The sequence below is a fragment of the Haliotis asinina genome, chromosome 4, assembly GCF_037392515.1.
Source record: "Haliotis asinina isolate JCU_RB_2024 chromosome 4, JCU_Hal_asi_v2, whole genome shotgun sequence".
In the NCBI taxonomy this organism is placed as follows: domain Eukaryota; kingdom Metazoa; phylum Mollusca; class Gastropoda; order Lepetellida; family Haliotidae; genus Haliotis; species Haliotis asinina.
In genome coordinates this window covers 5,606,198-5,620,655 of record NC_090283.1, presented here as the reverse complement: position 1 = coordinate 5,620,655, position 14,458 = coordinate 5,606,198, and the positions used below count along the sequence as shown (strand labels likewise).

Below are 14,458 nucleotides of genomic sequence, written 5' to 3'. Positions count from 1 at the left end.
TAATAATTAACCTTGCAGACTTTACATACTGTAGATGTAAGAACACAAGTCCAAATTGACGGAGATGTAATGAAACAAACGAATTTTCGTAGTCGTTGACAATTATCGTTGACACGACCAATCTATCAATAAGGTTTAAGAAACTAAAAGAAACAAAATGATTCTTTTAGCTAATACATTCATTTCAACATTTAAACATAACTTTTGTGAATGTTCAAACGCAGGATTACAAGAAATTCAAATAAAACACTTCAGAATTGTTAGATACAATCATTAAACAAACACGATAATTACCTCCACTCTCACTCTGATTGCTGTCAACTGACCAGGTTGGGGTGGGTGACAATGGGGGATTTGACTCGGCAGTTGATTCCAGACTTAGATGGAAGTTGACGGTGTCCAGCATGTTGTCAAAGGAATTCCCTTCACACCGAACACATACAAAGGGGAAATCTTCTTCGTTTGCGCATATCTCACGGTAGCGTGATACAGATATACCGGTGCCACAAACTCTGTGAGTCCATAACTCACACTGGTCGCAAGACACAGCATGTTGATTTCTTCGGACAGTCTTATCGCATACAACACAGTGGTGAGACATTGTGATGAATGATGTGTATCGGGTACATGTCTGTGCTTTAAATACAGTTTGAAGGGTGCGATGTTTTTACTTTCCAATCATTGTCGGCAGAGTAGACGCATTTATTATCTAAACATACTACACGCAGCTTGGGTATGAGAAGCACTTTCCAATCATTGTCGGCAGAGTAGACGCATCTATTATCTAAACATCATGCAAACAGCTTGGTGAGTGTTAGTGATATATATTGATGGGCATACTTACCTGATATATTCCTAATATATTATTTATTTATATTTATATCAATCCAAAGTTCACAATCCAATAACGTCTACTTACCTAATATATCTGTTTTTATTTCACAAAGTCTATTTACGAAACACTAAATGTTTATCCAAAGTTCACAATACAATAAAGTCATCATATCAATGTTCATCCTTTTTAAAATTGTATATGGTGACGTTTTCGCCATAACATTTGTAGCCGTTTTCGCCAAGGGAAGGTTCCGTTCTGTCCAAAGGGTGACGTTTTCGCCAGGTGCCGTTTTGCTGTGGTGACGTTTTAGCCTGCACCCCTGCTTAAATATGTTTTTGATACATTTGTTAGAATACTAAAATTATCAGTTCAGTTTCAGTAACATACCTCTGTTACTAAAATATATTTTATGATAAGTTTAAAATACGCCCTTTCATGGAAATATAGCTGTGGAAATGCCCCCAATTAAACCCCACTTGAAGTCTCGTGCGTTACGCAGGATTGCATGTTTTTAAATTGTGCCTACTCTTTATTCTTTTCTGGGTACGCCCCTGGAAGTATATAGTCGTGTAAACAGCGGCTACAGGTATGAAGGAGTAGCATTAACACCGAAACGTTGTGTTCTCATATAAAGAAGTTGATATCCATAAAATCTTCTCTCTTAGCGGCTACAGGTATGTTTATGAAACATTGTCGCTGCAGACTGACTGTATACCCCACTCATAGCCCATCCTGGTTCCCGGACCTCACAGCCAGTGATAATATTATTGTGAGGCCCTGGAACAAGGATGCTCATCGTCAAGCCCGGTATATATATAATCTGTGCATGCCCTCGCTTCAGCGTTGCTGTATGGAGTAATCAAGAGATCAAGAGGAGATAACTCCGCTTTGTCGAGAAGTTTCGCGAAGTGAAATCGAGAACAAGTTGTGCAGACCTGCAGACAACTTGAGACAAGTGAGTTTTTGGTGAGGCTGCTGTTTATATATACATTAGCGTCAAGGTCAGGTTTTTGAAAAATGTTGCTCAGCTGCTACTTGTGTTGTCAATGTTCCGGAGTAAACGTTTCTGTCATCACTGAGCTTGGCGATTGTCAACACAACTTGGTCCTGTACCTGCAAAGAGGAATGGCGATTTCATGATTCCTGATAATGACTAGTTCATATATCGATAAATATCGTATTCCAGCCAATGCCTACATTGAGACGGCTCGGTATAGTATAAAACAGTCTAGTTTAAGTGGGATTATAGTGGACCTTCGCATTATAATATTGTAACTATTTTTACCATGTTTACCAATATTTAATATATATAATAAGTTTTGGAAAGGTTTCCACAAGTAACCCCTTTTTAATTTATCACTCTATAACTAAGAACAATTTTATATTTATCAAAACTCCTAAACACTAACTATTACCCTAACCCAAACCCTAAGACCCAAATCCTAACTCTAAAAGCTCATAATAATCATAATAAATGTACAATACATCTTACGCGGGGTTACGGTCGGAACTCTTACCTATTGTTTTTCCTTTAATACTCAGGGCTGTGGGGTATCCTAGCACATGATGTGTCCTCTCGTCATGCCGAAGACATGTGTTTGATTCGCAAATGGTTATGTGTGTAAAACTAAGCGGTGTAAAACAAAGCTCACTCTCCTCCAAATAGAAGGGATGAAGTCCGCTATACACAGTATACTATTGCATGGTGCTTATACTTTGATTGATGTAAAACAAAATAGTGGAAACAGATGATGGAGTTAAAAAGTCCCATCGCCTGACGCCCAGGACATGTCAGTTTTCATTTCGTGCAATGAAATAATATTACAATGTATCTTACTTGTCTGTATGCTACTTGATAATTTCAGCTTATGTTTTCAAACTGTATATAAACTTGGATTTCACTTCATATCTTCTCAAAATGTAGCTATTTCATTTCACAATGATAATAAAGTAGAGTTATTTTTCTTTGCTGTTTGCCACTTCTCGATCAATACTCCAGCAAACATTAACATCTAATACCATATTCATTCTTTCATAATTACATCATCATGATTATGTCATGAAAATCAGGTCAAGTAGAAATTTAGCGAGGACAATTTACTTTCTTAAAGTTACTTGCCCTGTGGCAAGTGGCACCCCAGCAAGATAGGTGTAAGTGAGTCAGTGAGTTTAGTTTTACACCTCCTTTCGCAATATTTATTCAAATGCTTTAACCACAAGGATCCTTGGGACCATCAGCAATGAATATAAGAGCATCATGCAACTGATGTGAGGATTCCGGGCACTGTACTGCACTGCACCACACTGTAAGATTCAGTCATGACTTTCATTGCATTGCACAATCTTTAGAAGTATGTCAAATGCTGAATTGTATCCTGTGTTAAGGAACTCAGGCACTACACTGTAAGTACTGGAAATGCTTTCCTGTGACAGGAAACTCAGGCACTGTACTGAAAGTACAGCAGATGGGTGGAAGGGTAGCCTAGTGGGTAAAGTGTTCACTCATCACACCAAAAACCCTGGTTGTATCCCGCACATGTGCAGAATATGTGAAGCCTGTTTCTGGTGTACCCTGGCATGATACTGCTGGAATATTGTTATGGTGTTTTCCAACATTTCAGTTTGTCCCGTGGTTGTTGTGACATCTGCCTCTGCATGATGTATGAAGTGATAGTTCTGAAGGAAGGATACAGTGTCAAGGATGGACCAGGTAAGTTGCAGTACTGTAGATCTGAGATTACTCCTCGATCACTGGTAGAAGTTGGTATGTAATCTGTGTTCTGCAATGTAGATAAAAGTTCATTATAAATTCTTAAGTGATAAATTTTAATGGTGTTGGGGATGTTTGTTCACAGGTCCAGATAAAGATGTGAGTGAGTGAGTTAATATTTAACGTCACATCGGCAATATATCAACCATATCATGATGAGAACATTTAACATTTTATTGGAATGTATGCATATATTAAAAATCTGTCTACAAAGGACAGTAAAATAACTAGAATATCACAGATATACATGTAAAACTACTACTTATATTTAAAACATTTTATCTAGAAGGGACAACACGAATAAAAATAGGTTATAGATCGCCAACAGCTGAAGGTAGGTCACCACACCAGGGGACTTACAGTGCCTTTGCTACCTGCATGGACCCTAGGTGGATTTACACCATCCCTTCAGTTGCTGACGATTGTAGGAAATCTTAGCCAAAATTAAAATAACAGAAATACTACGTTTACAAATCCTGGTAAGCTTAAATTTACTTTGAATGTTTCGGGTCTTACGGATAAAGCTGTGATTCTTGACGTTCAAAGTACTTGAATGCACAAAACACATAGGACAATTACTTATAGTTATGCCATCAAAATTATGACCAGGAGCTGATTTTGAAACAAAAAAAATATCGCATCTTTTAAACATTGACTGTGGTTGAGTCATTAAAATTTGTTGCTTGTCAACCGTTTCATGAGTTATTTGGTTGCTAGGCCACCAGAAGGCATGTGGCAGCATCACTCTTCTGCGAGGAACTCACACCATCCTCGTGGATACAGGGAATCCCTGGGATAAGGACCTCATCATTGAAGGTGAGAACTCATGAATATATTGTGTTCCCACTAGTTACATTATTTTTCATGTTTCAACATATCCTCAAAATACACACTATAATATTGCTCAATCTGATTACTTAATTAGGAGGTTAGATACTTGAGGGCAGCAGGAAGGAAGACTATGTATGACTGTTACATGTGATGGGAGGGTTTCGTCTCCAGGGAGATTACCATGTCTTAAAGGGAGGTAATCAGTATGTCTGTCAGAGAACAAGTCAAATAATAGCAAGTAATCATGAGGATCATCGTTTGGCCTGTAATTTTATCTGGCAGCCATTTTATAACTATTGCATTTATAGATGATGTAGTAAAGTTGTCAAAATCCTGCTGTAAGTGACCAAATGTGTGCATCAAAGACTCCTAAAGCTATTTTTCAGAATTTTAATCCATTGCATTAATGCTGGATGTTTTTCTAGTCCTAATAGCACAGAATGTTTAAAAGTGAGATCAATTTAAGTTATTTAGACTAATGTGGGACAGACTGAGTTACTGAGCTGAAGTATGCAGCATAGAATAGATGGTAACGTAATTACAGTCAGATGAAAGTAGAAAGTCCATGGCCTAGCAAGTACATGAATTTCTCATACGTCTTGTTCTGCCAGGCCTGCATGAGCACAGCCTGTTGCCGGAGCACATTCAGTATGTTGTGTGTACCAACGGCCACACGGACAAAGTTGGCAACTTGAACCTATTCCCGGGGGCACTGCACATCGTGTCCTTTGACGTGTCCACCAAGGACCGTTTCCTTCTCCATCAGTTCGGAGAGGTAAACCTGTTTAATTTATACAGCACCCCACAGCATTGTTGGATGGTATCTTGTCCTGTCTACTAACATTTTCTGCTTTAATGTTCATGTGTCTCAATATTGAAAAGTCATTGTACCCTGAGATGGATGGGTATGACATTGGGAGGCATAGTTGGAATGCAGCAGTCAGTTTGTGGGTTGGGCTTTCCGTAAGTAGGCAGGCTTCATGAGTGGGTAGGTATCATAGGTGAGTGTTCCTCACAAGTAGGCAATATTCATGAGTGGCTTCACAAGGTTCGATTCAGAAGCAGCGATGGTCAATGAAAACCCATGTATCGGAGTATGCATATTCTACAAATATGAATGTTCATAATGAAGAACCAGAATTCCCATTTGGTTTTCTTGAAAGTGAAATAATTGTACTTGGACCTTTTCTAGTTAGCCTGAAATAGTAACTGCCTGAAGTTAGCTCGTAGCTTCTGAATTTTTAGATAGTTAACATGAGGGCCCTACAATATTCTCAAATAATCTCTTGCCTCAAGTTTTCATAGATTTTACTGAAATCATTCAACTTCAGTAGCTTTTTGTCTGTTTCCATATCTTTGTGCTTGAATGAATATGGGCATTTCGTTCTTATTTTTAAACATTGTGTGTCATTGTTGTCCACTTCATTAATTAACAGTAACTTTGTAGATTTGTGGTAGTTGTGTGTCTTTCGTTTCATGACTGAAGACAACATTAGCAGGAATCTTTGAAGCTCTCACAAGACGGTCATAGCACAAAATTATTCTACGTGGGCTTCAGTGACTTTTCCCAAGTATCCAATAAAACTTGAATTAAGTAGTCAGCATTACCACAGTGTCACTTTCATGTCAGTATAGTGGCCTCTTTAAATGATATGTCAGGCCACAAACTCACACCACACTTGTGCTGAGGTTAGAGGCCAGGGTTGAGGTTACAGGTTGGGGTTGAGGTTAGAGATTGGGGTTGAGCTTAGAAACTGGGGCTGAGGCCAGAGATTGGGGTTGAGCTAATAACCTCTTTCATTTCCTCATGTAACATGTCATTGCCCTCTTAGTATAACATGTTTGTCTGGTGTTATCTTGCCTAACACATACATGTCATTGGCTGTTTGGCTGAGCGCTCTTCTATTATTTTCAATGAATCCACCTTACAAGCGAGTAACATTTTCTGTGTATCCCACTGGGAGTGAAGAAATCACTGCTCGGGGAACAGAAGTAAACATCAAGTGTACATCAACCCATGTTCCTCTCATGACTACTGAATGACTTCTAATGTGATTGGCTGTCAGCTATACTAATAAGTGCATGTTCTTTTCAGGCTTACGTAAGAATGGTTTGACTCCAGAAAAGATTGAATATTGTGTGTGTACACATGGACACTCAGATCATGTGGGGAACTTGAATCTCTTCACCACAGCAATCCACATAGTGTCATACGATTTGTGTGTTGGAGACCAGTACATCATGCATGACTTCCAACAGGTATCTCCCTCTTGTATCATCAGCTATCTTTCTGTTTTGTCCAGTGTGTCATATCTCCATTTTGTATCACCCGTTAGCTTTCTGTATTCCCCGTGCGTCACTTCTCCTTCTAGGACCCATGAAGGTGTAAGGTAGTATAGTCTTTCAGCAACCTATGCATGCCATAAATAGTCGACTATGCTTGTTGTAAGAGGATTGGGTGGTCAGGCTCCCTGACTCAGTTGACAAGTCGTCTTTTCCCAATTGTGCAGATTGATGCTCATGCTGTTGATTACGGGATTGTCTTATCCAGACTTAATTACAGACCGCCACCCACTAGCCTTCTGTATTGTCCTGTGTGTCATGTCTCCCTCTTGTATCACCCACTAGCCTTCTGTATTGTCCTGTGTCTCATTTCTCCCTCTTCGATCACCCACTAGCCTTCTGTATTGTCCTGTGTGTCATGTCTCCCTCTTGTATCACCCACTAGCCTTCTGTATTGTCCTGTGTGTCATGTCTCCCTCTTGTATCACCCACTAGCCTTCTGTATTGTCCTGTGTGTCATGTCTCCCTCTTGCATCACCCACTAGCCTTCTGTATTGTCCACTGTATCATATCTCCCCCTTGTATCACCCACTGGCTCTCCGTATTGTCCAGTGTGTTGTATCTCCTTCTTGTATCACCCACTGGCTTTCTGTATTATTCATCATATCTCCCCCTTGTATCACCCACTAGCCTTCTGTATTGTCCTGTGTGTCATGTCTCCCTCTTGTATCACCCACTAGCCTTCTGTATTGTCCACTGTATGATATCTCCCCCTGGTATCACCCACTGGCTCTCCGTATTGTCCAGTGTGTTGTATCTCCCTCTTGTATCACCCACGGGCTTTCTGTATTATTCATCATATCTCCCCCTTGTATCACCCACTAGATTCCTGTATTGTCCAGTATGTTGTATCTCCTTGTATCACCAACTAGCATCCTGTATTGTTAAGTGTTTCATATCTCTGTTGTGTTGTGTATGATTGTCCTGTTGTTATTAGCAGACAGAAGTTGTGGAAGAGTGGTTGACAATACGCGGAATATTTCAAATGGTGCGGGTTGATTGATTAGTTTGTTTAACACCACTCTCAGCAATATTCCAGCTATATGGTTGCAGACTGTAAATAGTCTCGACCAGACAATCCAGTGAGACACCATGGGCACCAACCTATGCATCTGGGATATGATGACGTGTCGGCAAAGTCTGAAAACATGACCACCTGATCCCATTAGTTGCCTTACCACAGACATGGGTTAGTGGACACTTATTCTACACCTGATCCCATTAGTTGCCTTACCACAGACATGGGTTAGTGAACACTTATTCTACACCTGATCCCATTAGTTGCCTTACCACAGACGTGGGTTAGTGAACACTTATTCTACACTTGATCCCATTAGTTGCCTTACCACAGACGTGGGTTAGTGAACACTTATTCTACACCTGATCCCATTAGTTGCCTTACCACAGACATGGGTTAGTGAACACTTATTCTACACCTGATCCCATTAGTTGCCTTACCACAGACGTGGGTTAGTGAACACTTATTCTACACTTGATCCCATTAGTTGCCTTACCACAGACATGGGTTAGTGAACACTTATTCTTCACCTGATCCCATTAGTTGCCTTACCACAGCCGTGGGTTAGTGAACACTTATTCTACACTTGATCCCATTAGTTGCCTTACCACAGACGTGGGTTAGTGAACACTTATTCTACACCTGATCCCATTAGTTGCCCTACCACAGACTTGGGTTAGTGAACACTTATTCTACACCTGATCCCATTAGTTGCCTTACCACAGACGTGGGTTAGTGAACACTTATTCTACACTTGATCCCATTAGTTGCCTTACCACAGACATGGGTCAGTGAACACTTGTTCTACACCTGATCCCATTAGTTGCCTTACCACAGACATGGGTTAGTGAACACTTATTCTACACTTGATCCCATTAGTTGCCTTACCACAGACATGGGTTAGTGAACACTTATTCTACACCTGATCCCATTAGTTGCTTTACCACAAACATGGGTTAGTGAACACTTATTCTACACCTGATCCCATTAGTTGCCTTACCACAGACGTGGGTGAGTGAACACTTATTCTACACTTGATCCCATTAGTTGCCTTACCACAGACGTGGGTTAGTGAACACTTATTCTACACCTGATCCCATTAGTTGCCTTACCACAGACATTGGTTTGTGAACACTTATTCTACACCTGATCCCATTAGTTGCCTTACCACAAACATGGGTTAGTGAACACTTATTCTACACCTGATCCCATTAGTTGCCTTACCACAGACATGGGTTAGTGAAGACTTGTTCTACACCTGATCCCATTTGTTACCTTACCACAGACATGGGTTAGTGAACACTTATTCTACACTTGATCCCATTAGTTGCCTTACCACAGACATGGGTCAGTGAACACTTGTTCTACACCTGATCCCATTAGTTGCCTTACCACAGACATGGGTTAGTGAACACTTATTCTACACTTGATCCCATTAGTTGCCTTACCACAGACATGGGTTAGTGAACACTTATTCTACACCTGATCCCATTAGTTGCTTTACCACAAACATGGGTTAGTGAACACTTATTCTACACCTGATCCCATTAGTTGCCTTACCACAGACGTGGGTTAGTGAACACTTATTCTACACTTGATCCCATTAGTTGCCTTACCACAGACGTGGGTTAGTGAACACTTATTCTACACCTGATCCCATTAGTTGCCTTACCACAGACATTGGTTTGTGAACACTTATTCTACACCTGATCCCATTAGTTGCCTTACCACAAACATGGGTTAGTGAACACTTATTCTACACCTGATCCCATTAGTTGCCTTACCACAGACATGGGTTAGTGAAGACTTGTTCTACACCTGATCCCATTTGTTACCTTACCACAGACATGGGTTAGTGAACACTTATTCTACACCGGGTCCTCAGGGATCCATGTGATGATGGACTGAGTGAAAGTAGCTGGAGAATGTTGGAAGTCTCATCTAAACATGGCAGTCAAAGAGTCAGTGCAGAGTGAGTGAAATTGTGCATGGAGTTTACTGTAACCAATCAGCTGAGCAGCGTCATGGCTTGGACATTTAGCTGATGTGGCCAAGCTGTTAATTGATATATTTACACTAAAATACACCTGCTACATTTGTGTAAATCAAGTGAAATCTAACACTGCAACAGTGTTGACCAAGCACCACAGAAGAAACATGCTTACAACAAGGACCTCAAAGGGGCTATGTGGACAAGCTTTATGGACAACGTCTTTGTTCCTTGACCGAGTGACTGACTGACTGAATGAATGAATGTGTATAGTGCCTTGTTTCCTGACTAAACATGACAGCTCATCGGCACTTGTTGAAGTTAATGGAAAGAAAGAGAGTGACATTTTGATACAGATTCTTGTACTGTTACCAAGCAGGAAACAAAGGTACAAGAATCTGCAACAAAATGTCGCACTCACGAAGTACAGATGTTAGTTTCCATAAAGTTTGTTGATATTGTCCTTCTGAGCTTCCAAGACGCCCCTCAAAGAAGTCACAAATGGGGTATTTAGCTATGCTGTGAAATATGCCATGTGGTATATTCTATATACCACTGACTTTCATCGTGGATGTTATTCTGAATTGATGACCTGCAGATCAAAGGTCAGTTTTTGGGCACTTAAGGCATGACATATCTGAAGTAATTTATACCAAGGGTTGCCTGTCCCAATCTATTCAGTTTTCGCACCTTGTTGGTCGAAAGTCAAGGTTGGAACAACATGGCAAATGAATGCACTGGATGATCAGAATAGTTAATATGTGATGTTTGTTATTGTTATTAGTTTTAGTCACTGGCTTGCGAAAATGTTTCTCTTATGTTTGACTGTGTATGTTCATATTGTTTATTTTTAGCATGGTTATGTTTTCCTGAAAACAGCTTTTAATGGCATGTGGGGATTCATGGCTATGTTCCGTTAACTGATGAGCATCATAAACAAAGAATGATTTACCTGTTGACATCAGTGGCTATCACTTAAATGCTACATGTGAATTTTAATCTTACATGGACAAATTGTTCATTGATGTTCCATGGATAGTGTTGATTTGAATGACAGCTAAATGATTTCAGTTCCGTCTCTGACACATATTTCATTGATGAAGAAAATACAATTGAATTATTTGCTGTTGACAGCAGTATGAAGGTTTGACAGTGTCCACTGCACATTGCCTTATAGAAAATCAGTTTCGTATATTAAACTGTGTTGCAAGTAAAGGTAGTCAAAGCTGTATTAGGAGTCTTATTGTTTAGTAATGCAGCTGGGGTTGGTGAGTAGGTGATGGTGAGTGAGTGATTGACATGTTTCAGGGAATTCCATATGAAATAGACGAGCATGTGGAGGTCGTCCCGACCCCAGGCCACACAGGCTCCGACGTATCGGTGATTGTGAAGAACACTGCTCTGGGGACTGTGGCTGTGACAGGTGAGTCATTGAATTTTGCATGCACAGATTCAAACTATGGACCACACACCTTCTCCTCAAAGAGGGTAAACCCTGTCAGCATGCTGACAAGGTAATGATGTCATCTGTTGGGGTACCAGCACCTTGAGCAAGCACTAGTTGCAAGGATTTGTGTGCTGTATAAATATCCTGTAATAATAGTGGTGACTCCATGTCCAGCTACAGAAAGATTGCGTGTAACATCTGTGTAACAGCACATAACATAGACTAAACCTGTGGTATGTTACTATATTGAGTCACTCTGGCATAAGATCCTTTCATTTATGTGAACATGTGTACAATTCACGTAAACAGTAAAGCTGTAAGTCTTACATGGAGAAACATTGATAAAAAAAAAGTCACAACTGATACTAGCACAAAGATCTGTTTTTTCTTGGAGCACATCCAGAATTTCCGCTGAGGAATCAGGAAAGGAAACAGAATAAGTTTCTTAATCACTTTTTAAACAGATTTGAGAGGAACTGAAACATGACTTAAGTTACCTCTCTTGGACAACCAGGCAAAACAATGCAGTGTCTTCCCCAACTGACAAACTAATGATGTATGTTGGCAGGAGATCTGTTTGAAAGGTTCGAGGACCTGGAACAACCTCACCTGTGGCAGGAGAACAGTGAGCAGCCGGAACAACAGGAAAGGAGTCGGATTGCTGTGCTCCGCCAAGCTGACTACATCGTGCCAGGCCACGGACCCATGTTCCAGGTGCCGCCTGACAGCAAGAAACAGTTGAGAGTAGTGATGGTGTATGAGGAACATATGGTGGCAGGCATGTTGATGCGCAACCTTGCTGTTTCCCAGGACTATAATGTGTGGGAGGAGGAGGATTGATCCCCTGAACATATTCATGTTCATCAATCATTAGTTGTAAACAGAATTTGTTGGTTGTTGTGATTCCGAATATCACAGATTATGCCATCTGATTGTCCAACAGCTTTGAAACTTGTAAGTGACATATACATCTGTATTTTGTCCCTTTATATTATACCTTCATTCTTCAATTGGTCCTTCATTTGATTTATTAATCTTTCATTTGGTTCTTTGGCACTGCCCTTAACATTTTATCGACCTTTGGTACCTTGGGTCATCATTTGACACCTTTTCTGCATTTGATACATGGTCCTTTGTGATACCTTGGTTCTGTTTTGATTCGCTTCATGTGGTCATTTGACCTTGATGAATGGTGGGGTACCCATGCTTGTCACCCCAGTGACCTGGGTTCAATTCCCACATACATACAATGTGTGCAGCCAATTTATGGTGTTCCTGCCATGATATTCCAGAAATATTGCTAAAAGTGGCGTAAAATTAGACTCACTCATTTTTACGTTCCTGTAATTCCTTGACCCTTCTTTTGACACCTTGGTCCTTCATATGATATATGAAAAAGTGGTCCTTCATTTGACACTTTGGTCCTTCGTTTGACAGGATCAACTCTACTGTGGATGGCTTTGTATTTCCTTATCTAGAACCAGCTTCTCAGAAAACTCTTAGACACCTCTCTCTCAGAAACATATTATCACACACGCCCGCTCTCACATATGCACTGACTACACAGATGCTTTCTCTCTCTCAGTCTCTCACACACATACAATTACACTGCCCCTAAATTTGTAAATGAATGAACATTAAGGTACTATATGACTGATCTTCAGGCACTGTACACTGATATGGAGGTACTGTACAACTGATACCGAGGCACTGTACAGCTGATACAGAGGTACGGTACAACTGGTACCGAGGCACTGTACAGCTGATACAGAGGTATGGTACAACTGATACCGAGGTACTGTACAGCTGATACAGAGGTATGGTACAACTGACACCAAGGCACTGTACAGCTGATACAGAGGTACGGTACAACTGATACCGAGGCACTGTACAGCTGATACAGAAGTACAATGCATCCAGCGCTGTGGTGCTGTACAACTGATTCTGAGGTAAAATGTGACCACTGTATGACAATAATGATGCAGTGGTCTGTCATTGGATTGGAATTGTAAAATCTCCATAAGCAATTAACCAGTGGCAGAAGCTAACACCCATCCATGCATCGATAGTATGTGTTGCAATGAGCAGGATGTTTGGGTGCAGACTTAATTGAGCTCCTATTTTACCTGTTAACCTGATCTGGGTTTCAGGCTTCGTCTCACTCATGAAAAGAGATAGAAACTGCTTCAACTTGTATTTATTTTATGTAAACTATACATTTATTTGGAATGTGACTTCAAATTAGACAATTCATGGAAAAAAGACCCATTGCAAATAGTATTGCAGTAGTTAGTGGCAATAGATTATGGCTACCACAATGGCTGTCTCCCACTCTGTAGTGAACAATATATATGAATGATCCTATGTACATTTACAGTAGATAATAGTGTCAGTATAAACCCAGAGAGACAACCAGGAGTAAGAGAACATTGTGTCCAACCACATTATGTATCTTAGAATGCTGGTGTATTTGTGAATGGCATATTGGACAGATTTGGCCTGCTTGATAGTCATTGTTTTCTTTCATCTGTTTGGGCCAATGTTTAGATTATATTTTTGGTGCGACTGACCTCATAGTAGTACAGTACTTTGTACACTTATCAAAAATATCATCTGGCCGGTGTCATACAGACCCACCTTTTAGTTTTGTTGTTTTAGTTACATATTTATATTGCACTTGTAACTGACATTCATGTTGGATCATTGTTAGCTCACATAGTACACGTCACTGATCGGATGACTTGAGAACTGTTAGAAATAAAAATAAAAAAAAAATTCAACAACTTATTTCGAACAGACCATGTCTTTTTAAATGTCTATTTTGAAAATACACTTACGTTCATTATAAACGATAGCTGACGAAAAATATACTACCTTTCATTTTGAAACTATGAAGGATGTAGCTGGCATAGACTACCCCTGTCACTGTGAAAGAGAAAGAGGTAAGATGGGTCGTCTCAAAAGCAGGCCCAAGGAGACGATGGCTGGGGTCGAGCTGGGAATAGAGATATCAGCTAAGACATAAAAGTCCCATACGGGAATTAAAGTAAGGAAGTATGCAGCTCGTCCTAACATATATACTAGTAACAATATCCAGTCCTGTCAATCTTCGGGTGGTAATGCCACCGGTATATTTTTAAACATGTAATATGATGCTTTTCAATGGGTATCAGATGTCATACTTTTGTACATAAACTTAGCATAAACTTTATCAAAGAAAGAAA

At 40.1% G+C, this 14,458-nt stretch overlaps 1 protein-coding gene across 3 annotated transcripts; it reads left to right on the top strand.

The window, feature by feature from the left end:
- The first annotated feature begins 1,674 nt into the window (after nucleotides 1–1,674).
- Nucleotides 1,675–14,009, top strand: LOC137281216 (metallo-beta-lactamase domain-containing protein 1-like). Of its 3 annotated transcripts, none has more exons than XR_010956716.1 (7): nucleotides 1,675–1,801; nucleotides 3,457–3,545; nucleotides 4,323–4,421; nucleotides 6,532–6,695; nucleotides 11,096–11,210; nucleotides 11,803–12,919; nucleotides 13,074–14,009. XR_010956716.1 is itself a non-coding variant. In XM_067812340.1 (6 exons), the coding sequence occupies exons 2-6, from the start codon at nucleotides 3,491–3,493 to the stop codon at nucleotides 12,072–12,074; spliced, it is 705 nt and encodes a 234-aa protein (XP_067668441.1). In that variant the 5' UTR covers nucleotides 1,712–1,790; nucleotides 3,457–3,490; the 3' UTR covers nucleotides 12,075–12,957. The 3 variants fall into 3 exon arrangements, 1 of the variants encoding a protein (XP_067668441.1); XR_010956715.1 differs by having other exon boundaries at nucleotides 1,715–1,790; XM_067812340.1 differs by lacking the exon at nucleotides 13,074–14,009 and having other exon boundaries at nucleotides 1,712–1,790; nucleotides 11,803–12,957.
- The last annotated feature ends 449 nt before the right edge of the window (nucleotides 14,010–14,458 follow it).